Raw genomic sequence first — 24,482 nt, 5'->3', positions numbered from 1 at the left:
TGTGTAGTGTGGGTGTGTGGGTGTGTAGTGTTGGTGTGTAGTGTGTGGGTGTGTAGTGTGGGTGTGTAGTGTGGGTGTGTGGGTGTGTAGTGTGGGTGTGTGGGTGTGTAGTGTGGGTGTGTGGGTGTGTAGATGTGTGTGGGTGTGTAGATGTGTGTGGGTGTGTAGATGTGTGTGGGTGTGTAGATGTGTGTGGGTGTGTAGTGTGGGTGTGTGGGTGTGTAGAGGTGTGTGGGTGTGTAGTGTTGGTGTGTAGTGTGTGGGTGTGTAGTGTGGGTGTGTGGGTGTGTAGATGTGTGTGGGTGTGTAGTGTGGGTGTGTGGGTGTGTAGTGTGGGTGTGTGGGTGTGTAGTGTGGGTGTGTGGGTGTCAAGTCAAGTCAAGTTTATTTGTATAGCGCTTTTCACAATACAGATTGCATCAAAGCAGCTTCACAGTATTAAATTAAAATAATACAACAAAGTTTGTTTCAAGAGGAATTTATTGATTGATAAAATTAAATTAAATATCCCCAAAATATCCCCAACTGAGCAAGCCAAAGGCAACAGTGGCAAGGAACCGAAAAACTCCATCAAGTGACCTAATGGTGTCCTAAAACTCCATCAGGTGCCTTAATGGAGAAAAAAAACCTTGGGAGAACCCAGGCTCAGTCGGGGGCCAGTTCTCCTCTGGCATTGGATAGAGGCCGGATTGTAGTTTGAACTGTAGGATTATATGAATGCCTGGCTGAAGAGATGCGACTTTAATCTAGTTTTAAACTGGGAGAGCGAGTCTGAGCAACGAACAGTATCAGGAAGACTATTCCAGAGTTTTGGAGCCAAATGTGAAAATGCTCTCCCTCCTTTGGTGGTTCTGGATATCCTAGGTATGACCAAAAGCCTTGAATTTAGTGATCTCAAAGAGCGCGATGGATTATAGGGCGATAGAAGATCCGTTAAATAGACTGGAGCTAAGCCGTTTAGGGCTTTATAAGTCAGTAGCAATACCTTGTAATTAATACGGAACTTTATAGGTAACCAATGCAGTGATGATAAAATCGGTGTTATATGATCATATTTTCTTGATCTCGTAAGAACTCTAGCGGCGGCATTTTGGACTAACTGTAGCTTGTTTATTGAGGATGCAGGACAACCAGCTAATAAAGCATTACAGTAATCCAGTCTCGAGGTCATGAATGCATGAACTAACTTTTCTGCATCAGAAACTGATAGCATATTACGTAGTTTAGCAATGTTTCTAAGGTGGAAAAAGGCTGTTTTTGTAACATAAGAAATATGATTTTCAAAAGACAGGTTGCAATCGAGTATAACACCCAGGTCTTTTACTGTAGAGGATAAAGTAACAGGACATCCTATGATGTTAAAGTTGGGTGTGTAGTGTGGGTGTGTGGGTGTGTAGTGTGGGTGTGTAGATGTGTGTGGGTGTGTAGTGTGGGTGTGTGGGTGTGTAGTGTGGGTGTGTGGGTGTGTAGTGTGGGTGTGTAGTGTGGGTGTGTAGATGTGTGTGGGTGTGTAGTGTGGGTGTGTGGGTGTGTAGTGTTGGTGTGTAGTGTGTGGGTGTGTAGTGTGGGTGTGTAGTGTGGGTGTGTTGGTGTGTAGTGTGGGTGTGTAGTGTGGGTGTGTGGGTGTGTAGTGTGGGTGTGTGGGTGTGTAGTGTGGGTGTGTGGGTGTGTGTAGTGTGGGTGTGTAGATGTGTGTGGGTGTGTAGTGTGGGTGTGTGGGTGTGTGTAGTGTGGGTGTGTAGATGTGTGTGGGTGTGTAGTGTGGGTGTGTGGGTGTGTAGTGTGGGTGTGTGGGTGTGTGTAGTGTGGGTGTGTAGATGTGTGTGGGTGTGTAGTGTGGGTGTGACACCTGCTGTAATCATCAGTATTCTGTTATTATTATTATTCCGCTTCTTCTTCTTCCGCTCTTGAATCTTTGGCAGCTCATAGAAACGCTTGTGGGAAAGTTATGAAATTTGGCACACAGATAGAGGACAGTCTGACATGTCACTATTGCAAATTTAGAGTCTCTAACTCAATCGCTGTAGCACCACCAACTGTCCAAAGTTGCACTCATGTTTATGTTAAAGGGGTCATATAATGGTACATGCACTTTTACAAGTTGCTTGTACTGAAATGTGTGTTGGCAGTGCCTGTACACAACCATCATAAAATCATAAAAATCCATCCAGTTTTTATTTTAATTTTTTTATCTTCTTATATGTTATCCCCCATCTCAAATCAAGCCGTTCGATCTTGTGACATCATTATCATTTAAAGACACATGCACTCAAACGGCGTGCTGAAAACAGAGCTGTTTTTGAGAATTTGTAATTAAAGTATATTACAAACTTTTAATTTACACCCTAAAGAATCATATTAGCTTGTACAAAAAATGGCATTATATGACCCCTTTAATAACTTTTGAACCATAAGGGCTAGAAACAAAATAATTTTCCCTCTGATTCCTTGGCTCAAGATGATTCGATTCAGCCATTGCTCCGATTTTCACCAAAATGTAACCAGATCATCTTCAGACTGTGCCGACAAAACGTTATGGAATTCAAGTCGATTCATCAAACCGTTCTCTGCAACTGTTTAGCGTTTTATGACCAAACTTGGTGTGTGTTATGACAACCATGGCCTGAGGAAACCTGCACAGTTTCAGCGCAGTGCCACCTAGTGGTCAGGAGATATGAAAAATTTACATTTTTGCTTATAACTTCTGAACGGTTTGGCCAAAAATCACAAAACTGGTGTATTAGATGTGGTGCAGCAAGCCGAGCGATAGCCAGTTCTCTAATATAAAATTAATATTGCTGGCTAAAAGTTATGGATTTCGTGTCGATAGACGAAACTGTTTGTTTTCATATTCCGAATCTACAAATTTGATGGCTGATGCCAAAATTACTCTGAGGCTGTATCTCTGCAACGCTTTGGCATTTTGACAGCAAACTTTGCATGTGTTATTGTCACCTCACTCTGACCACAGCACATCAGTTTGGTTAAAGCGCAACCTTTTTTTCTGCCATGACTTATCGTGCCTTCTTTGTGCTTGACCTCTCATTTGCTGCTTGCAGCTTCATTTTACATTTGATTTCATTTTCCCCTACTGGATACAAATAACTGTAGTATAAAATAATTTGGGCATCAAGGTTTAGTTTTATTACTTTGATCAAACTAGAGGAGGATGGTTGTTCTTTTGTTTCATCTCAAGAGGTTTTTCTTGCCTTGTTTATCACTGAAGTGCAATAAGTTTAGTCCTTTGAGACTGACAAGCGAAGAGTACATACAGAAACAGGCAAATGATGCAATCAAAAGAAATAGTAAATCCTTCACTAATCAAAACCTTTAGTAATTATATGTAACATCTGAAGAAGTGCATTGACACACAGAGAGGGCTTGTGCTTTTTTTGCTCCTGTAACATTGCATTGTCCAATCAACTTGTCATCTATTGTTTCTTTAGCCTATTTAACACATAACAGTGATTATTACTGGAACTTGTGTTTGCAATAGGTCACCGTTAATTTAACTCCTTAGTAAATAAACACTCTTCTGTTGGAGGTTTTGACAGTTCTTTATTCCCTTTTATAAGGCTGATGGATCCCTGCATATATATATATACACAATATATATATATATATATATATATATATATATATATATATATATATATATATATATATATATATATATATATATATATATATATATATATATATATATAAACACAAGAACTTGCTATATTGAGAGCTACACCAAGAAGGGGAGAAGGTAACATCATAAACAACACTGACAGGTCATCAAAAAAAGAAGGGAAATGTCTAACAGCACAACTGGATGACACTGAATGAGAAGGGAAGGGTGTTGATCGCAACTAAGAGCCTGACCTAATAACTTAAACCTAATTTAAAAAATAATAATAATAAAAAACAAACAAACAAAGAAACGCAGATTTCACACACAGTGTATTTTAAATAGGTTAGGTGGAGAACCATTTACCATAAATATTTTTAAGGAACCAAGATATATAAAAAAGTGATTTATCAACAACAACAAAACATTGTTAGTCTCTCTTTTTAAATGTATTCTTTCTTTTCATTCTCTGCTTGATTTTCTTTTTTCCCCCTCTCCAAGGCCGACTTCTCCCAATAAAGGAAAAATGATCAAAGCCCAAAACATACGAGTTAGTATAAAACTAACAAATGATTGGAACACCACAATCAACGCATCACAAAACAAACCCACAGACACACAACAGCAAAACACATTATCTTCATCCAAGAAACTGCTTCAGTATGAGTCTTCTTCAGTTTTCCTCGGTGCTCGTACTGTATCAGCACAAGTAATGATCATCATAACCATCAGAATAACTTCACAGTGTGGTAGAGAGTGAGGTGAGAGCAGGAGAGCTTTGTAGTAGTTCACATCGGGAGAATTCAAACAAGATCATAATAACAAACAGAATTAGGAAACCCAATAGTTCATAGATAGTATACAAAAAATCGCCACGTTTAGGTGCTTGTCTTTCCCATCACACTGCTCTGGGAAGGCATTGATTGGCTAGATATGGGACTAGATGGTCCGATGTATCGTTCAGATGAGAGAGAATGGCCATATGCTGACAGAAGTGACCTGACATGGTGTTTTCTCATCAGGGAAAGCGGATTGTAGCCAACAGAATAACGTGTGAGCGGTTAGGTTCGTTGCCGCAAGGCTCGCCTCTTCCTATTGTAGTAGTGGTGAAGACCAGTCTGTCTGGAGTAGTTCATCATGTAGTTTTGTTTGCGGGTGCTGTGAAGAGGAGAGCAGACAGAGGCAGGTTGGGTTAACGGCGAGTTCTCCTGTGCAATCTCTCTTCTGAGGCGTAACAACTATTCACATAGTACTACAGAATCAAATCGATCGTTCACTCGAAACCTCAAACACTGCCGTCGGTCCTTTAGTGGATCTCAATTGTTTAGTAATCGACAGAGACTTTGACTGAAGACATCTGGAGCAGTGCTTGAGGTTGGAGCTTGAGGAAAGACTGACAGATGGAAAAGAATAGAGAGACCAAACGTAACAACAGTGAGAGGTTGTGAGTAGGAGAGACAGACAGACAGACAAGAAATAATAATAAAATTAAATGTGGAAAAGATTCTGAGAGTTGCTATTGCTTAGCCTGTCATTGCCTCTTCTGTCCGTCAGGTTGGGACCAATGAGCCAGGAACGCAGCCAGGACAGGAATGGGCGTCTGCAAAGCATGAAGGGACAGGAGGGTGGGAGATGGAGCTGTGATGAGGGTGAAGGACCGGTGAAAGGGATCTGTGCTAATCTGTGAGTCTTTAGCGGAGATACAGCCATGACACAACAAGTTAGCAATGGCTTATGGACAAATACGATGACCTGGGGCGGGTTACTAAGCATGCAAACAAATATAGTGTTTGATTCGACTGTACCCACATATACCATTGGACATTTATTCATATTTATTGAAAGGCTTTTGTCACCATGATATAATTATACCCTCTAAAAAGTTGTAACCTTACAAACAACTTCATTATTAAGTGAAAAAAAAAATATATAAGTGAAAACATTTTTACACTGCAGGTTTCATATGCAATGCAAGTCTTTTCCATTATGTCAATGTGGCTTAAAGTTGTAGAATGACGGAGATGGAAATTAACCTCATACAGTATCACACCACAATGGGACTCATGAATTTTGGGAACTGTGTAAATTAAGGTTCGGATATGGGTTGCTTCTTTCTCAAGTCATCTGTCCACTCATGGACAAAAGTATTGGGGGACACATCTCAATTCTTGAATTCAGGTGTTTCAATCATTGCCACAGGTGTACAAAATCAAGCACCCAGCCATGCAGTCTGCATTTACAAACATTTGTCGTTCTGAAGAGCTAAGCGAATTTATGCGTGGTACTGTGGTAGGATGCAATCTTTGCAATAAGTCAGTTTGTGAAATCTCATCCCTGCTGGATATTCCACAGTCAACTGTAAGTGGTATAATTGGAAAGTGGATGTGTTTAGGAGCAAACACTACTCAGCCATGAGGTGGAAGACCACATAAAGTCAGCAGCATTTGCAGCTGATTATAGATGAAGAGTTCCAAGCGTCCACCGGCATTAATATCAGCACAAATACTGTGCGGCGGGAGCTTTGTGGAGTGGGTTTTCATGGCAGCATGCAAGCCTCGTTTCACAGAGTACAACGTCGGACGGAGTGGCGTAAAGCAGAAACGTGTTCTGTGGATTGAAGACTCATGCTTCTCTGACTGGCAGCCCGATGGGCGAGTCTGGGATTGGTGTAAAGTGTGCTGGAGGAGGAATACTGGTACGGGGCTGTTTTTCAGGGGTTGGGCTAGGTGACTTACTTCCAGTGAAAGGAAATCTTAATGCTTCAGAATACCATGACATTCTGGACAATGCTATGCTTTCAACTTTGTGGGAACTGTTTGGCGAAAGGCTTTCTTTCTATTTCAACATGACTGTGGACCTGGGGCAAGAAATGGTTTGATGAGTTTGGTGTGGAAGAACTTGATTGGCTCACACAGAGTCCTGACCTTAACCACATCCAACACCTTGGGATGAACTGGAATGGAGATTGCGAGCCAGGCCTTCTCATTCAGTATGAAGCATTCCCAGAAGAGAGGACGCTGCTAAAGCTGCAAAGTGGGGACCAACTCCACATTAATGTCTATGTATTTAGAACGAGCTATCATTACAGTTCCTGTTGGTGTAATGGGTAGGTGTCCCAATACCTTTGTCCATATTACACTCTTTTGAAATTTTCTAGGGACACCTGTTCATCTGCATACTTATTCAAATCTAATTAGCCAATCATGGCTCCTGTGAGCTACTCATGGGCTTAATCTTGGAATTACAGCGTCCTTCAGTGTCTCACACACTCCCCAAATCTCAATCCAACAGATCATGTTCTAGATCGGCAGAGGTGCATCATAAACATGTAAGCTGACAAATCTGCAGCAACTACATGCATGTTCAGGCTATCCTGTCAACATGGACCAGAATCTATAGGGATTGTTCCCAAGATCATGCTGAATCAATGTCCTATCCTATACAGGAATCCAGGCTATTCTGGGGGGAAAGTGTGTCCTGCACAGTTTCAGTAAATGTACCTAATAAAGTGACCAGTGAGTGTATGTTGACTCTTTCATTACATTGTACTGCCTCACTATGTTGCTTTGTGATTGACGTGTGTAAGGAGTTCAAGTATATATTTATTTCTGACACTCCAGCTGTACAGTATATTGTTGCAAACTGTAAGAATCTGCAGTGACCTGGATGACCTGTTTCTGTACATACACCTGTCCGTAATGTTTCCAAGTATTTGATTAATTATTGTCTAAAACCAAAAACTAAATGAAATGTTAGATCTATTTTGGGTGACATTAACCTCCAGCTGTGTAGGGGAAAGAGTCCTTAGATTAGGGTAGGATACAGGGAACGACAACAATGGAAACAACACACACAGAATACACACACACACACACACACAGTGCTGTGCATAAGTCTTAGGCACATTAGTTGCTTCATGAAAACATGAGTTTGGGTTATTAATGGAAATCCAATGGAAATCTAAAACTGATATTCCCTACTGGTACACTAAAGAAAAAGGTATAAATAACAGTCTTAAAGTACAGTAAATGTTTGACTTTTGCACAGTACCGTACATTGTTACAACTTCCACCTTCAGATTAGTTCCAGTGCTGTTGGGGTTACACTTTATTCCAAAAGTCCACTTTAGAAATTTTACTAACTATGAGTAACTGTGCATCTCCGTGTCAACTAGCAGTCAATAGAGTATTAGTAGACTGTCTGATTAATATCTACTGACACTTTATTTTGATGCTCCTCAACAGACACTCTACTGACTAGAAGGAATTTTGCGACTACTAATCAACTTATTCTACTAACCCGAATCTAACAGTCTACTAATACTCTAATGAAAGTTATTTGACATGTTGTTGGAAAGTTACTTATAGTCAGTAGAATGTCTAAAGTGGACCATCGAAATCAAGTGTAACCGCTGTGGGATATTCTTCAAGAAGACAATATATTGGTCAAAACCAATGAACCTACTGTGTGTGCTGTGTTTGCAATTTTAATAGTCACCTAAAAGATAATTGACTTTAGGTAACTTTTTCATGTGCTGTTTCCATCATGTATGGGATGATAAGGTCTATTGTGATGCACAAGACAGGCTCATGAGGCGAGGGACGACCAAAAGCAGGGAACAGTGGTGCATTCTGGGAACAGCAAAGCACTTACCTGACACTACAGCCATGCCATAGGGAGCAAAATACAGAAGAGAGGAAAGGTTATAAGATGCAGGACAGGGCTGCTGCTGGCTTGCACAAAGATCTGGGGGTGGAAGAACCCTGACCTGCATCAGCAGGACAGGATCGGGAAAGGTGGAGGTGAGGAACGGGAAAGGTGGAGGTGAGGAACGGGAAAGGTGGAGGAAGGTGAGCAAAGGGAAAGGTGGAGGAAGGTGAGGAAAGGGAAAGGTGGAGGTGAGGAACGGGAAAGGTGGAGGTGAGGAACGGGAAAGGTGGAGGAAGGTGAGCAAAGGGAAAGGTGGAGGTGAGGAAAGGGAAAGATGGAGGAAGGTGAGGAAAGGGAAAGGTGGAGGAAGATGAGGAAAGGGAAAGGTGGAGGTGAGGAAAGGGAAAGGTGGAGGTGAGGAACGAGAAAGGTGGAGGTGAGGAAAGGGAAAGGTGGAGGTGAGGAACGAGAAAGGTGGAGGTGAGGAAAGGGAAAGGTGGAGGAAGGTGAGGAAAGGGAAAGGTGGAAGTGAGGAACGGGAAAGGTGGAGGTGAGGAAAGGGAAAGGTGAAGTTGAGGAAAGGTGGAGGAAGATGAGGAAAGGGAAAGGTGGAGGTGAGGAACGAGAAAGGTGGAGGTGAGGAAAGGGAAAGGTGGAGGAAGGTGAGGAAAGGGAAAGGTGGAAGTGAGGAACGGGAAAGGTGGAGGTGAGGAAAGGGAAAGGTGGAGGAAGGTGAGGAAAGGGAAAGGTGGAGGTGAGGAAAGGGAAAGGTTATTGCAGAGCAGCAGAGGACGGTGGAGTGAACATGTGAACATGTGAGGGGGTGACAGTGATGAGAGAGAAGAGAGAGCAGTGTGAGGACAAGAACTAGAGTGAGAGGGACGGGGCAGAGATATGTGTAGAAACAGGAGTGTGTGTGTCTATGATGAGTACAGCCAGTGTTTAATGTCTACTGGCCAATGCAGAACCATGTAGAGACTATGGTACTATTAATGAACGAACTTCATTATTGTTAGCCCGACAGGAGAATTTACGGTCAAATGAAAACACATGTTTCATAAGTGTCAGTAAAGTACTTATGCTGAGAGATTATACTGATGTCTGAGTGAAGATGGTTCATTGTCTTGTTTATTAGTCTGAGTACTCACAGAATGACTTCCACATGGTCCAGCGCCCACTGATCATGACCTGCACCCTCATGGCGTGGCTGCCACCATCGCAGCTGAACACCCCTCACACGAGCCTCCCTACACACACACACACACAATCACAGAACAATAGGCAAGAATAACTCATAGCATCTAGGTGTAATGGTGTTTCTTGACAACAATTAGTTGTTCCAAACAGGTGCACAATATATTGTAAAACAGCATCACTGATTTCCCATCAAGCTCAGGGTCTGTGGAAGAACAAGTGGACATGTTTGAGACTTTTGTAGAGTGTGAGGGATGGGAGAAAATGGACCACGGAAGCACAACACATATAATCCCAAGTAACAACCCAACAATGGATGACAGTTCAAACATTCAGAATAATGCAAATAAACATTCGGCACATTGCCTGTGTTACTTTGGAAGTCTTTTGGAAGTGATTAATGCGTCTGTAAAACTTTTGAACTTTAAAGTTTGCAAATAACTGGAAGTCGCTGGATCGGAAAGGCACCAAAGTGCAATCGCCGCCTTGTGAGGAAGGGATAAAAAGTAATCAGACACAGAGTTATGACAGTTCTCCTAGTTTTGGGAGGAGCTCTGAGCTGGGCGGCTTCTGGGACAGTAACTGCAGCACACAATCCCTGTGAGGCTCCCTCTGTGTGGTCCAGACTACAAGGAGCTTCTCAGTGCTCATGGAGTTCATTCCCCAGAACTTCATGCTCAAGGCTAGAGTTGTCAAGTCGGGACTGAAATTAAAAAAATGTGATGATACCAGCATTTCCCTCTAGCATTTTGAGGGCTTTTGAATGGATTCTTAAACACCTCTGATTGGCCATTGTGTTGATGCGCTCAACATATATGTCTCTGATTGGCCATTGTGTTGACGCGCTCAACATATATGTCTCTGATTGGCCATTGTGTTGATGCGCTCAACATACATGTCTCTGATTGGCCATTGTGTTGATGCGCTCAACATACATGTCTCTGATTGGCCATTGTGTTGATGCGCCCAGCATACATGTCTCTGATTGGCCATTGTGTTGATGCGCTCAACATATATGTCTCTGATTGGCCATTGTGTTGACGCGCTCAACATATATGTCTCTGATTGGCCATTGTGTTGATGCGCTCAACATATATGTCTCTGATTGGTCAATAGCCGCGTTTCCACTGTCGGGCCAGGGCCGGGCCGTGCTAGTGCGTGCCAGGGCCAGTCGCGTTTCCACTGTCACTTCCGGGGCTTGATCGGGGCTTACTCGGGGCCAACGGCCAGGATCTCTGGCCCGTCGAATACCTTGGGCCAGAGCGGGCCAGCTCGGGCTAGAGGAGTGGTTACGAACAGAGGCGGAGTATACCTGAGTCGGGAGACGGCAGCGCCGGATGATTCTGTCAGCATTAAAGACTTTTAAAATAATTTAACTCGCGTTCATGTTTGAATGCCTTGTGTTTGTGATGCAAAAGATTATGCGCGCTAACCATTACCATAGTGATGAAACATATATGTCTCTGATTGGCCATTGTGTTGACGCACTCAACATATATATCTCTGATTGGCCATTGTGTTGACGCGCTGAACATATATGTCTCTGATTGGCCACTGTGTTGACGCGCTCAACATATATGTCTCTGATTGGCTACAATAATCAACGCTTCAAAAACATGTTGTCTTTGACGCTCTTCATCGAGCGCTTACACAGATAGACACGGGAGGGCTTGAAAGCGGCATCTATCAGCGGATACATCTTTAGGGATATATTAGGGATCCACTGAAAGACGTCTGCTTTTAAACGCTCCTGTGTAAGCGCGGTGAAGAGCATCAAATATGTCATTGAGCCGGGAAACCGGGAACACTCCCCATAAATCCTGATGTACTTGTTACATCATAAGAAGGATGGCGTCTATGCTAATATTAGTGTCTCTGTTTATCCGAGGTTTACCGCAGTCCGCCGGATCCAGGCCGTATCCAGATCAGATGGTGGACCTGCACCTGGACCCATCCATGACGCATCCCTGAAGTGCCAGCCTCATCAGCCCCGTGAAGGCCTCATCGACATGACAGCCATCGGCACTGATCCTCAACAAACTCGTCTCCATACCGGTGTGATGACTCCGACTTCCAACCAGATGGAACTGGATAAATATTCTGAAGGTTCTGATCCAATCTAACCTCTGACCTGTAACGCTGCCTGGATCATAATCACACACTGTTTGCTTGTTGGCCAGAGGAGAACTGAGCGACTGAGCCTGGGTTCTCCCAAGCTTTTCTTCTCCATTCTGTCACTGATGGAGTTTTGGTTCTTTGCCACTGTTGCCTTGGCTTTTGGCTTGCTTAGTTGGGGACATTTAATATTCAACAATATTATTGATCTGCCTTATTATGGGTGGACGATGATGCAATTTTCTTCTAGAAACAAACTTTGTTGTTTTATTTTCATGTTATCACTGTGAAGCTGCTTTGATACAATCTGTATCAAAAGACTTGATTGAGTTCATCAACACAATGGCCAATCAGAGGTGTTTAAGAATCCGTTCAAAAGCACTCAAAATGCTAGAGGGAAATGCTGATATCATCACATTTTTTTTATTTCAGTACCGACTTGGTACCATAGTCTGTACTTTTTGACAACTCTAGTCAAGGCTGTTGAAACGGAAACCAACTTGCCCAGCACAACCAGTGGAAGAATTCAGGGAAACTTATTGTGTGTTCATACGATTCGATTAAAGCGGACTCTGGTGTGAATGTTCTGTTAGAGCGGTTCAAGTGTGATTGCTGCCATCTGAACCAAAAAAGCATTTCCAAACAAACTCTGGTGCGGTTCAGAGTTCAACGAGCGCATTTAGTGCCGATCTTTGGTAAATTCTGCCACAAAATATACATACAAAATATATATTTTTATGTTCGGTGTTAAAAATGACAGTGTAAATGCTTAGCAAACCAGAACTAAAACTAATTTATTTATTTTTTTGGTCCAAGAGAACCGAACAACAAGTGTGAACACATTGCATTCAAGGTATACATTTGATCAGTCGTGGCATTGTTTGCAGCTGCTCTACTGTACAGGGGACAAAACAATAAAAGTGATTCAACATTTTCGTAACATTATTCTGTGTGTGATACGTGTTTGCAGACTCACAGTGGGATGTTGTAGGACACTCTCTGGGCTTTGATGAAGTCTTTCGGCTGGTGTTGGGCAATGACGTGCCAGCTAACTCCATTATTGACGCTGTACTGGAGAAGCACGGCCCGGTCCACGGTATCGGCCTGATCCAGAGCAGTGTTACAGCTGTCTGTCTGAGACACACTGCCTATCTGTAGCACGAACATGATCTTACTGGAGGAGAGAGATGAGCAGAGGATGGTGGCTGACGGTATTAAAAACACATGAAAACAAATGGATGTCTTGAAAAGTGTTGGGGGTAACTCATTACAAGTAACTTGAGTTACGTAATCAAATTACTTTTTCAAGTAATTAGTAAAGTAACGCATTACCCATAAAATTTACAAAAAAAATATCTGAGTTACTTTTTCTAATAAGTAACGCAAGTTACTTTGTTTTCCCCTTTATTGACAGCTCTCCTGTCCTCATGTTGAGACAAATCGAAGTGCAGAGGCGTTTTTTATTTTATGTTTAATCTCACTTTATTGACCAAAGTACTTGCTTCTGACCTTCGATTTTTCAGTTAAACCATAAGCAACAGTGACTATAGATTTATTTTATTTTATTTTTATTGGTAAAGTAAGTGTTAAAAAAAAAAATCTCCTGCATCCTGTTCTTCTGTTACCCAGAACAGCGTCAGCTGAAAGGTTTGTTTGAGCGGCACCCTCTACTGTACACTACTGTATTCTACTGTACTCCACTGTACTCTACTGTATTCTACTGTACTCCACTGGACACTACTGTACTCTACTGTATTCTACTGTACTCTACTGTATTCTACTGTACTCTACTGTACACTGCTGTATTTTACTGTACTCTACTGTACACTACTACACACTACTGTATTCTACTATACTCTACTGTACACTACTGTACTCTATTGCACACTACTGTACTCTACTGTACCCCACTGTATACTACTGTACTCTACTGCACACTACTGTACTCTACTGTACCCCACTGTATACTACTGTACTCTACTGTATTTTACTGTACTCTACTGTACACCACTACACACTACTGTATTCTACTATACTCTACTGTACACTACTGTACTCTATTGCACACTACTGCACTCTACTGTACCCCACTGTATACTACTGTACCCTACTGTATTCTACTGTACTCTACTGTATACTAATGTACTCTACTGTATATTACTGTACACTACTGTACCGGAGTAAATCTGTATTTCCTTCAGTCTGAGGCTTATTATTTCACTTTTGGTGTGAAAGGGTCTTTACATTTGCCCCAAAATATAACTTTTTTGGTATAAAAAAACAAGCCCAGCCCAGGTGAAAAAAGTACCTTCTCTAAAAAAAGTACCGGTAACTAAGTAACGCAATTACCGTATTTTCCGGACTATAAGTCGCACTTTTTTTCATAGTTTGGCTGGTCCTGCGACTTATATTCAGGTGCGACTTATATATCAAAATTAATTCAGACTGAGATGAACCATAAGAAAACATTACCGTCTACAGCCACGAGAGGGCGCTCTAGTTGGCGGAGTTGTTCAGAAGCGACACCAAGGATGAAGAAAATGATGTGGAATGAGATCGCGGGAGCTTGGTGAACTTGTTTACTGGTAACTTGCTTGTTGGACTCGCTGGCTTATGTTAATTTAGCCTATTCAGCCTCCCAGGTATATGTTCTTTATGCTATTGTGTAGCTGAATAACTGTTAATGTGTTGCGTTAACACACCGGACACCTACTCAGCCTGTTGTTCTGTGTACTACTGTGTAGTTGAATAACTTGCCTTTCCAGATTAAATGTCTGTTCTTGGTCTTGGATTTTGTGAAAATAAATTTCTAAATAAATGCGACTTATAGTCCAGTGCGACATATATATGTTTTTTTCCTCTTCATGACGCATTTTTTGACTGATGCGACTTATACTCCGGAGCGACTTATAGTCCGGAAAATACGGTAGTTCATTTTTAATGGAATAACACAATATTATAAAGCATTACTTTTCTAAAAAATTAACTAAGTAACGCAATTAGTTACTTTTTAAGGAAGTAACGCAATATTGTAATGCATTACTTTTCAAAGTAACTTTCCCCCAACACTGGTCTTGAATGGATTTTCTGCTCTACCTGGCGCGGGTCAGATCCAGAGGTCTAGTGATGGCCTGTCTCATCTTGCATCCGTTGAAGTACAGCGAGTCTCCGTGAGCGTGAGGAGAGAGCTGACCGCATCCACTGCCCACTCCACCACCCTGAATCTCACTCCAGCTCTCCGGAGACACAGAGCCCGACTCAAAGTTATCCTTGATCGAGCTGGGCAGTTCAGTGCTGGACAGAGAGCAGTCGTCACCTGAGAAAGACAAGACCTGGTCCTGTTGGTTCTGTCGTACTGGAAACATCATGGAACCACAGAGTCAGAGAAAACTGATACCCACCATGATGGCCTTCGTCGCAGATGCAGACGGGTCCGCTGGTACAGTACCCATGACCACTGCACAGACCGGGACACGCTTCCCCGATGTACACGTGATCCACACCCCAGCTGGAGCGCTCGCCGGCCGCCTCGTGCTGAATCCAGCGGAACTGAGTCGCACTGAACACACACACACACACACACACACACACACACACACACACACACACACACACACACACACACACACACACACACACACACACACACACACACACACACACACACACACACACACACACACACACACACACACACACACACACACACACACACACACACACACACAGAGAAAGATTCAGACTGTTTCACCAATCAGAGCACAGTGTGCTTTTCAGAAGGAGGGACTTCATAGAGACAGGAAGTAAACAGAGTGTTACTGACAGACTGGGAAGAGAGGAGCTGCAACAATGGAGAATATGAGGAGAATAATCAACATTCAAGCAGGAAAACCTGTTCTAGTAGAGATCAAAAACATCAAGACTCTGTAACAGGGCATAATATGGCTGTAAGGGATCATTTATAGGGACCCAAAAAGCCGTACCCAGAAGAAACATGGTCCGGCAGCTGAATGGTGACTCTGGTCCAGGCCGAACTGTTGACCGGACTGTAGATCGTGGACTCATGGAACTGGAAAGGTGAGCAACCCATGTTGTTGACGGATGATGGGAGACAGGCGGACTGGACTAAATGCCACATGTCTGACCTGTGAAACACAAGCATTTTATTACTAGATAACATGTTACCACTTACTTTCTATTCCTACAGTACATACAAACAAACGTGCAAAATGGAAATAACAATGGCTGCAAACTGCAGTGACTCTGCAGACGACTCGATGAACCGCGGTTTTAGCCAACGTTCCCATTAAGCTATGGAAATATTATTTCTGAATGTTCTCTGAATGTACAAAACGTGTTTAAAAAAACTTTAAAAAACTTTTTTTTTTAAACGTCTTTATAAAATGTTTTACTTTTTTTTTCTTGGTTACACGAATGTTAAAGTTGCAGTATGTTAGATTGACAGCTGGTGGTTTGAAATGGGTACGGATTGGAGAGGGTTGTTGGGCGGTGGGCGGAGTCACACAGACCGAAACAAAAACAGACATTCCAACACAGAACGCACATTTCAAAGTAAAAATAACTGGCTGTAACATTGTTTTCCAGAGAGGCGAGTATGTGAACTTAGCATGTTTCCTAAATATCTGCAAACATATTATGGAATTTTTATGCTTTAGTACAGACAGAAAGTTCCATACAGCACCTTTTAGGGAATATTTCATTTTTATTATCCTTCAAACATTATGGGAATGTAACTTTTTAATGTTCTCTGAACGTTCTGAAACAAGTAGCAACATTTAAAAAATGTTAGATGAAAAGTGTATAAATAATGTTTTTGTGCTAATGTTTTGAGACATTATTAAAGACCAGATAACTTTGAATGAATGTTCTATTAACGTTACTGGAAGAACGTTTGTTCAGAACTCTGGGAGAACTTTGACAGAACGTTCCCTGTTCGCTGACACCCTTTGCTTACAAAAATTAAAGTGCCAGGCTTTGCAACGAGTACATAAGATGATGCATCGAGATCAGCGTCACTTTGTCTGGACTGTCTGGGATGTGTTTGAATGAAAGCAGAGAATACAGGAACTCTCTGGCGGTGTGAATGAACACACATACACACACACACACACACACACACACACACACACACACACACACACACATACACGTCTATATTACTAACAGGGGACTATCGCTCTACACTGGCCAAGAGGGGACTAGTGTTTCTGGTCATTTTGAAGAAACAAAAATGACATACAAAATTTTCTTTTAAGCTCTTTTTTCATAATATAACTTCAAATATGCATTTTTTTATTTTTAAAAAAACATGCCAAGTGGGGACCTGAAACTCTGAACGATCTCTATCTATACTAGTGGGGACTTGATAGCCTGCAATGGAGCTGTGTGTGTGTGAACAGTGAAGTGAACTGGCAGTGAAGTCTGCCTTCATTATGTAACTATATATATATATATATATACATATATATATATATATATATATATGTATATATATATATATATATATGTATATATATATATATATACATATGTATATATATATATATATATATATATATATATATATATATATATATATATATATATATATATATGTGTGTGTGTATATATATATATACTGTATATATAACCCATCAGTTATCAAAAATTTTAAAATATGATTTTTTTTAGGAAAGACCATTTAAATCTACAACGGGGTAAAAAATACAGACGGCCCGACGGCAACAGTTCAAAAGCAGAGGCGAGAATATCCTCTTATCATTCATAATATTATTTTTCTTATTTAACGCTCTCTCTTCATAGATACTTTCTATGCTTGGTTATGCAGTCCCTAACAATTTATTGTTACTACTTTTCTTAATAATTTCGTCTGTACCTCAGTAGCAGTTCCATACCAATAAATAATACAGAATATTATTTGATATTTTTCATTTTCTTTCATTTTCACACTTTCAATGAAAGCACTATAAAACATCAGAAGCGTTATGTTGTGGACATTACAGCAAAGTTATTGCTTTAAGAAATTCATTCTCTGTTGTGGCCTATTAATTAAAACATAATTTCTACTCTAATAAAATCAATAGACATGCCATTTTTTTTCTGTTTCCTTTTTTTTTTCTAGGATGTTGATGTACAGAGATATTCAGTGTTTGAATTATTGCTCAATTTAAATGCAACCAAACATATGTCGTTCGTTACCATCCAACAGTGGACCTTTCTTGAAGATCTAATTCAAAACTTTTGAGTTGACTTGCTGCATCTGGTCATTTTGAAGAAACAAAAATGAAATACAAAATTTTATTTTAAGGTCTTTTTTCATAATATAACTTCAAATATGCAAAAAAAATAAAATAAAATAAAATATATATTTATAGGCCTAGGCATCAGAGATCACAATATGCATAGTAAAAAAAAGAAAAGAATGACGAACATCATCAGTTATCAAAAATTGAATTGCTTGAGGAAAGACCATTTAAATCTACAATGGGGTAAAAAATACAGACCGTCCGGCAGCAACAGTTCAAAAGCAGAGGCGAGAATATCCTCTTATCATTCATAATATAATTTTTTTTACTTTCTATGCTTGGTTATGCAGTCCCTAACAATTTACTTGCCATTGTTATGTGTCATTGCACACACACATACATATCTATATTACTAACAGACCAATGTCGCTCTACACTGGCCGAGAGGGGACTCTCGGAACGATCTCTATCTATACAAGAGGGGACTTGGCTGCAATGGAGCTGTGTGTGTGTGTGTGTGTGTGTGAACAGTGAAGTGAACTGGCAGTGAAGTCTGTCTTCATTATGTAACTATATATATATAGTATATTATATAGTATATTATATATTACGCCTTTTATCATTCATAACATTATTTTTCTTATTTAACGCTTATTTTCTCTCTTCATAGATACTTTCTATGCTTGGTTATGCAGTCCCTTTAGGGTTTATAGGATTAATCAAACAGAAATAGCTCTTTAAGGTAACGATTTCAGGTCACTATAGTGACCTATATTTAGTATAGCGTAAAGCATACTTTATACAGTGAATAATGATTTTATTAATCAAAATGAACTTCGCGTCCCCAGTTGGATGGTAAAGAACGATACGTGTTTGGCTGCTTTGTACATTTCTTGCCATCACAAACACACTGTAAAGATTTTGGAGGTCAATCTCAAAATGTTATGTCGACTTGCTGCACTGAACATTTTTAGTTGGTTCAGTTGAAATATATGAAGTAGGGATGTTCATTTAACATTTTGTTTTCTGACTGAAAGCTGATGGTTGTTAACCAGTCATCATCAGTTAACTGACATGATTTGAAGGTTAGATTAGAATTAAATGGACTTAGAATAGAATAGTCTGTGACCGATTCAAATACCTAAAAAATGTAGATTTACATGTGCAAATAGCAGCATAAACAACAGAACATGAGGATTCACACATCAAGCACCCGCAGTGCTTCTGTGAACACAGTAAACCAGAATAAAAGTGTATATATAACTGTATATATAATAAATAGGCCAACTTAAATGAACAATTAACAAAACTAAAGTGCAATAAATAATACACGCTTTAGGGTCTGTTTACACGACATCATTTTCAACTGAAAACTGAAAACGTTTTGGCCGTTCATTTCAACGAAAATGCCATTTTGGGGGCCTGACAATGCAAGCTTTTGAAAACGAGTTTTTGTGAGCTCATCTAAAGTGAGGACTAGTTATGCCTTGTAAAGCATTTATAAAGGAGATTTAAAGGCTGTTAATATTTCTATGTTCTCTATCACTGTGTGTGTTTGTTCCCTTTTTCTGTTTAGAAGATAACTGAGTCTTTAAATCTCCTTTATAAATTATTTACAAAGCATAACTAGTCCTCACTTTAGATGAGCTCGCAAAATAGTGAACTGACCACTACTAAATGCTTTATAACTCCCTGAATCTACTATATTTACTCACACTTTCTAAGTGATCTTATTAATCACTGTAAACACCTAAATAACTGGTTTGTAAATAATGCTATACTTCATTTAGAAATGATAAATTGATAATTAATATTTAATAAAGTATGAAAATGCAATTATTAAACACATTATAGATATGCTTCTAACTCAATAATACAGCGTTTAAAGGTGTATTTATAAACTGCTTATTAATGTCTGCTTTATGAATAATGATTTATCTGTTTACCAATGCTTAACTAATGATTAATAGGATGCAGTTATTATAAAGGGTTACCATATATATTATATTATATTTCTCATAATATAACTTCAAATATGCATTTTTTTATATATATAAAAAAAAAAACATGCCAAGAGGGGATCTGCAACTCAATGTCATAATTATAATGTAATTATTATTATATTATTAAGATATTAATAATGTGACTGATAGTATTGGCTGCCTATTAATTAAAACATAATTTCTACTCTTAAAAAAAATCAATAGACATGTCCTTATTTTTCTGTTTCCTTTGTTTCTAGGATGTTGATGTACAGAGATATTCAGTGTTTGAAATATTGCTAAATTTAAATGCAACCAAACATATGTCGTTCGTTACCATCCAACAGTGGACCTTTCTTGATCTAATTCAAAACTTTTGAGTTGACTTGCTGCATCTGGTCATTTTGAAGAAACAAAAATGAAATACACAATTTTCTTTTAAGGTCTTTTTTCATAATATAACTTCAAATATGCAAAAAATAATAATATTTTAAACATGCCAAGATGGAATATCATCTCTGAACGATTTCTACCTATACAAGAGGGGACTCGCAATAGCCTGCAATGGAACTGTGTGTGTGTGTGTGTGTGAACAGTTAAGTCTGTCTTTATTTTGTAACTATAGTTACAAAATAAAGACAGACTAAATTGAATTGAATTGCTTGAGGAAAGACCATTTAAATCTACAACGGGGTAAAAAATACAGACGGTCCGGCAGCAACAGTTCAAAAGCAGAGGCGAGAATATCCTCTTATCATTCATAATATAATTTTTTTACTTTCTATGCTTGGTTATGCAGTCCCTTTAGGGTTTATAGGATTAATCAAACAGAAATAGCTCTTTAAGGTAACGATTTCAGGTCACTATAGTGACCTATATTTAGTATAGCGTAAAGCATACTTTATACAGTGAATAATGATTTTATTAATCAAAATGAACTTCGCGTCCCCAGTTGGATGGTAAAGAACGATACGTGTTTGGCTGCTTTGTACATTTCTTGCCATCACAAACACACTGTAAAGATTTTGGAGGTCAATCTCAAAATGTTATGTCGACTTGCTGCACTGAACATTTTTAGTTGGTTCAGTTGAAATATATGAAGTAGGGATGTTCATTTAACATTTTGTTTTCTGACTGAAAGCTGATGGTTGTTAACCAGTCATCATCAGTTAACTGACATGATTTGAAGGTTAGATTAGAATTAAATGGACTTAGAATAGATAGGTGTCTGTGACCAATTCAAAAACCTAAAAAATTTAGATTTACATGTGCAAATAGCAGCATAAACAACAGAACATGAGGATTCACACATCAAGCACCCGCAGTGCTTCTGTGAACACAGTAAACCAGAATAAAAGTGTATATATAACTGTATATATAATAAATAGGCCAACTTAAATGAACAATTAACAAAACTAAAGTGCAATAAAGAATGGACACTTCAGGACATAATTTTCAATTTTCACCTGACAATGCAAGCTTTTGAAAACGAGTTTCAAAGTGCAAGGTTTTGAAAACGATGCCTTTACCATCTGCATGTAAACAACATAAACGTGAATTTGTGAAATTGGTATGTCATTCCAACCCGGTCACACTAAATGTGTCTCTATAGCACACATTGTGTTTATTGTGCAATTTATACGCGAAAAGGAGTTTCTGTGTGCATATGATACGCATGGGTGGGTTTAGGGTAGGTTTAGTAATGGTGTGTAATATGTAATATGTATTATATGTTTGGTTAGGATTAGTGTTGTAGGGTGCATGACATGTGTATTCACCTTATTTTCCACGAGGGTGACGCCATTACGTTCGTTTTGTCATCTTACTTTGGGCTGAGAGGGACCTCAACTTCCGTCTGAAAGGACGCTAGTTTCTAGACGTAATTCTATTGTTCTAACGGTAAAATATGTCAAGTATTATATGGTCAGTTAGGGGCTGCCATAACAATTGGATTAAGAGGATAGAACAATTTAACCAACAGTGTTACGAACACAATGTAAAGCGATCGGAATGTTGTGGTGTACTTTACGATTTACACCCGGATGTGCCGTGTCAGTTTAGCGGAAGTCGGATGACAAATTGCGGAAGCGCAAAGTATTAAAAGTGGGCGGGGCGGAATAAGGTGAATTACACGCAATAAAGTGCTATCATATGAATGTATTAAATGCATGAATAAGCCTTTCTGCATCTGACAGGGATAAATAAGTTTGAATTCTGGCAATATTTTTAAGATGGAAAAATGCAGATTTTGAAACCATTTTGATATGGGCATCAAATGACAAATGCGGATCAAAGATAACACCTAGATTTCGCACTTGTGATGCTGGAGACAATAATTCAGAATCAGAAAACAGACTTAGACAGTTATGTTTGTGCAAATCTGTCAGCATACCAAAAAGTAACAGTTCCATTTTTGATTTGTTAAGCTTAAGATAGTTGTCATGCATCCATACCTTTATTTCTTCCAGACATACGGTAAGAGCTGTAATTGCGAGATTTGGATCAGGGAGTGAGCTAACATAGATCTGCATGTCATCAGCATAACAAGGAAAAACCCCGTACCGTACTTTCTAATAATGTCACCAAGCGGCAACATATAGATGCAGAACAAAGTAGGTCCTAGTACTGACCCCTGCGGGACGCCCTGCTGTACTAATGTTGCCTCCGATTTGTTCTTCCCCAAATAAATATACTGCAAAGAGATGCCAGAGGTGCCTAACAAAACACGCAACCTGTCAAGGAGGATGATATGACATATAGTGTCAAAAGCAGCGCTAATGTCTAGCAGAACCAAAATGCTGCAAGCACCCATATCAGCAGAAACATTAGGCGTTTCTCAATAGCAAGTACGCACAGTTTGGACTTGCCAAGTCCAGCTCAGGAGAATGACTCCCGAGGACGCGAGTCCGGTAATTCTGCTAATGGAACAGCACGTTCTTCAAAGCGTCAGTCAGCTCGCTCTGCTACTCCGGTTATCTCTGTATGTACATTTTAGGCAACAATAAAACAAAATATGTTATAAAACACCACACTGCCTCTTTTCGTTTTCATTTAAAGAAATCTTAAACATTATAGCCACACAAATGGTGATTGCCTGGATCTCACAACCTGGATCAAATTTTCATAAATCTTTATAAATAAACCACAGATTTGAGCTTTAAACAACTACATTCTCGCCTGAAAAACTCTTAAATTTACATTTCGTGACACAGTAACAGTAGTATTATATGTCAACTGTAAATTAAAAGATGGCGCTTCTTATGTTGTCATTCCCCTTGTAGCACGCGCAAGTGACGATTCTCTGTCAACCAATCAACGTCCTGCAGTTAGTCTAGCTCCACCCTTTAGTACCATACCACTGTGCTGGTACCCCAACGGAAGGGTACCCAAAAAGTGTTAAGGTTCGGCTTTTTGGTACCATTCACAACTTTTGACAGTGGAAACGGAAATAAATGCATACCGTACCGTACCGTACCGCTCAGTGAAAACAAGCCATTAGAGATTAGAGTCGAATCTTCCCTAACAATTTTTAAGTCTCTTTTAAAAAGGTATTTGTTTTCTCTGGCGTATTGATTTTTTTTTTTTTTAAATGTATATATTATATTATATTTTTGTGTATTAGAGTGTGTATATTTAGGATACGTATTTAGTTGTCTTGTACAGCACTTTGGCCAGTCTTGTGGCTGTTTTAAATGTACTTTATAAATTAATTAAACTTGAAACCACTGATTGTAATAATACATCAAAATTCTTACTGTCAGTTAACCGGTTAGTCATAGTATTCTCAATGTATTTTAACACTGGCACTTTAGTTGAACCATCTGAATATTTTAAATGCAACAATCAACATAAAATTGAGTTTTGACCTTTGTGTATTTTTTTTACAGTGTATTTTTTAGGGCAATAAACCCAGACAGCAACATAGTGTTGGCCCAGATCCGGCCCACATCCGGGCTGTGTGGATTCCAGATGTGGGCCAGATCCAGGCCGATACTATGTAGCTGTCTGAGACTGGTGTTTTAGTGTTATTATGAACATCGCCATCACATTCAGAGATACTGCTAAATGTAAAAGCAATCAAACGTGTCATTCTTTATTATCAAACAGTGGACAAAATAAGTAAATTTGTGTAATGAAATGAATATAACATGTGCATGCATACTGCTGCTGCTTATCTTTAGCATGTACACTAACTTGTGTGGAAATGGGCATGGAATGGTGAAAAAATGCTGCCCTAAAAATTGTTACACTTAATTTAAGTGATATTACTTAACATTAATGAACCAACATACAATAAAACTACCAAAACACATCATTCATGTCTCAAATTAAGGCATTCTTTCAGAACTCTAGTGAAGGTTTCAGCCAACAAACATAAATTAAATATACAAAACAAAAAACACACAAACAACAGGCAGCAATATGCACTATTTTCTGCTGTTCAGAATTCAATGCAGTTTATGTTACATGGTTCATGTTTACATTAATGTACAAACCTTTTGTATAGATGGTGATGAAAATGAAAGACTAAGACTTGTGTATGTGTTTAGCTACATCTTATTTTTTCTGATTTAAAAAAAATAATATTTCAGAATAATATATATCAATGTGGTATACGGTAGAAATATTACACATTTCAGTCTAGCTTAGGTTTTTAAA

The 24,482-nt window shown here is 39.4% G+C and overlaps 1 protein-coding gene across 3 annotated transcripts in view; it reads right to left on the bottom strand.

Moving 5' to 3' along the window:
- Positions 1 to 3,689: 3,689 nt before the first annotated feature.
- The window catches only part of reln (reelin), a 181,520-nt gene continuing 160,727 nt past the window's right edge, over positions 3,690 to 24,482 (bottom strand). Inside the window, exons 59-65 of one of the 3 annotated variants that reach the window (XM_082182130.1) lie at positions 15,559 to 15,720; positions 14,977 to 15,134; positions 14,672 to 14,891; positions 12,552 to 12,749; positions 9,415 to 9,513; positions 5,155 to 5,216; positions 3,690 to 4,774 (exon numbers count right to left, since the gene is read on the bottom strand). In XM_082182130.1, coding sequence (XP_082038256.1) covers positions 4,752 to 4,774; positions 5,155 to 5,216; positions 9,415 to 9,513; positions 12,552 to 12,749; positions 14,672 to 14,891; positions 14,977 to 15,134; positions 15,559 to 15,720 — 922 coding nt within the window. In that variant the 3' untranslated portion in view covers positions 3,690 to 4,751. Of the gene's footprint in view, positions 4,775 to 5,154; positions 5,217 to 8,269; positions 8,385 to 9,414; positions 9,514 to 12,551; positions 12,750 to 14,671; positions 14,892 to 14,976; positions 15,135 to 15,558; positions 15,721 to 24,482 lie in introns of all 3 variants that reach the window. The other 2 variants (XM_082182128.1, XM_082182129.1) reach the window with 2 other exon arrangements.

Source organism: Leuciscus leuciscus (assembly GCF_965113295.1).
Source record: "Leuciscus leuciscus genome assembly, chromosome: 10".
In the NCBI taxonomy this organism is placed as follows: domain Eukaryota; kingdom Metazoa; phylum Chordata; class Actinopteri; order Cypriniformes; family Leuciscidae; genus Leuciscus; species Leuciscus leuciscus.
The sequence above is the reverse complement of the archived record's forward strand: the minus strand, read 5'-3'. Positions and strand labels throughout refer to the sequence as shown.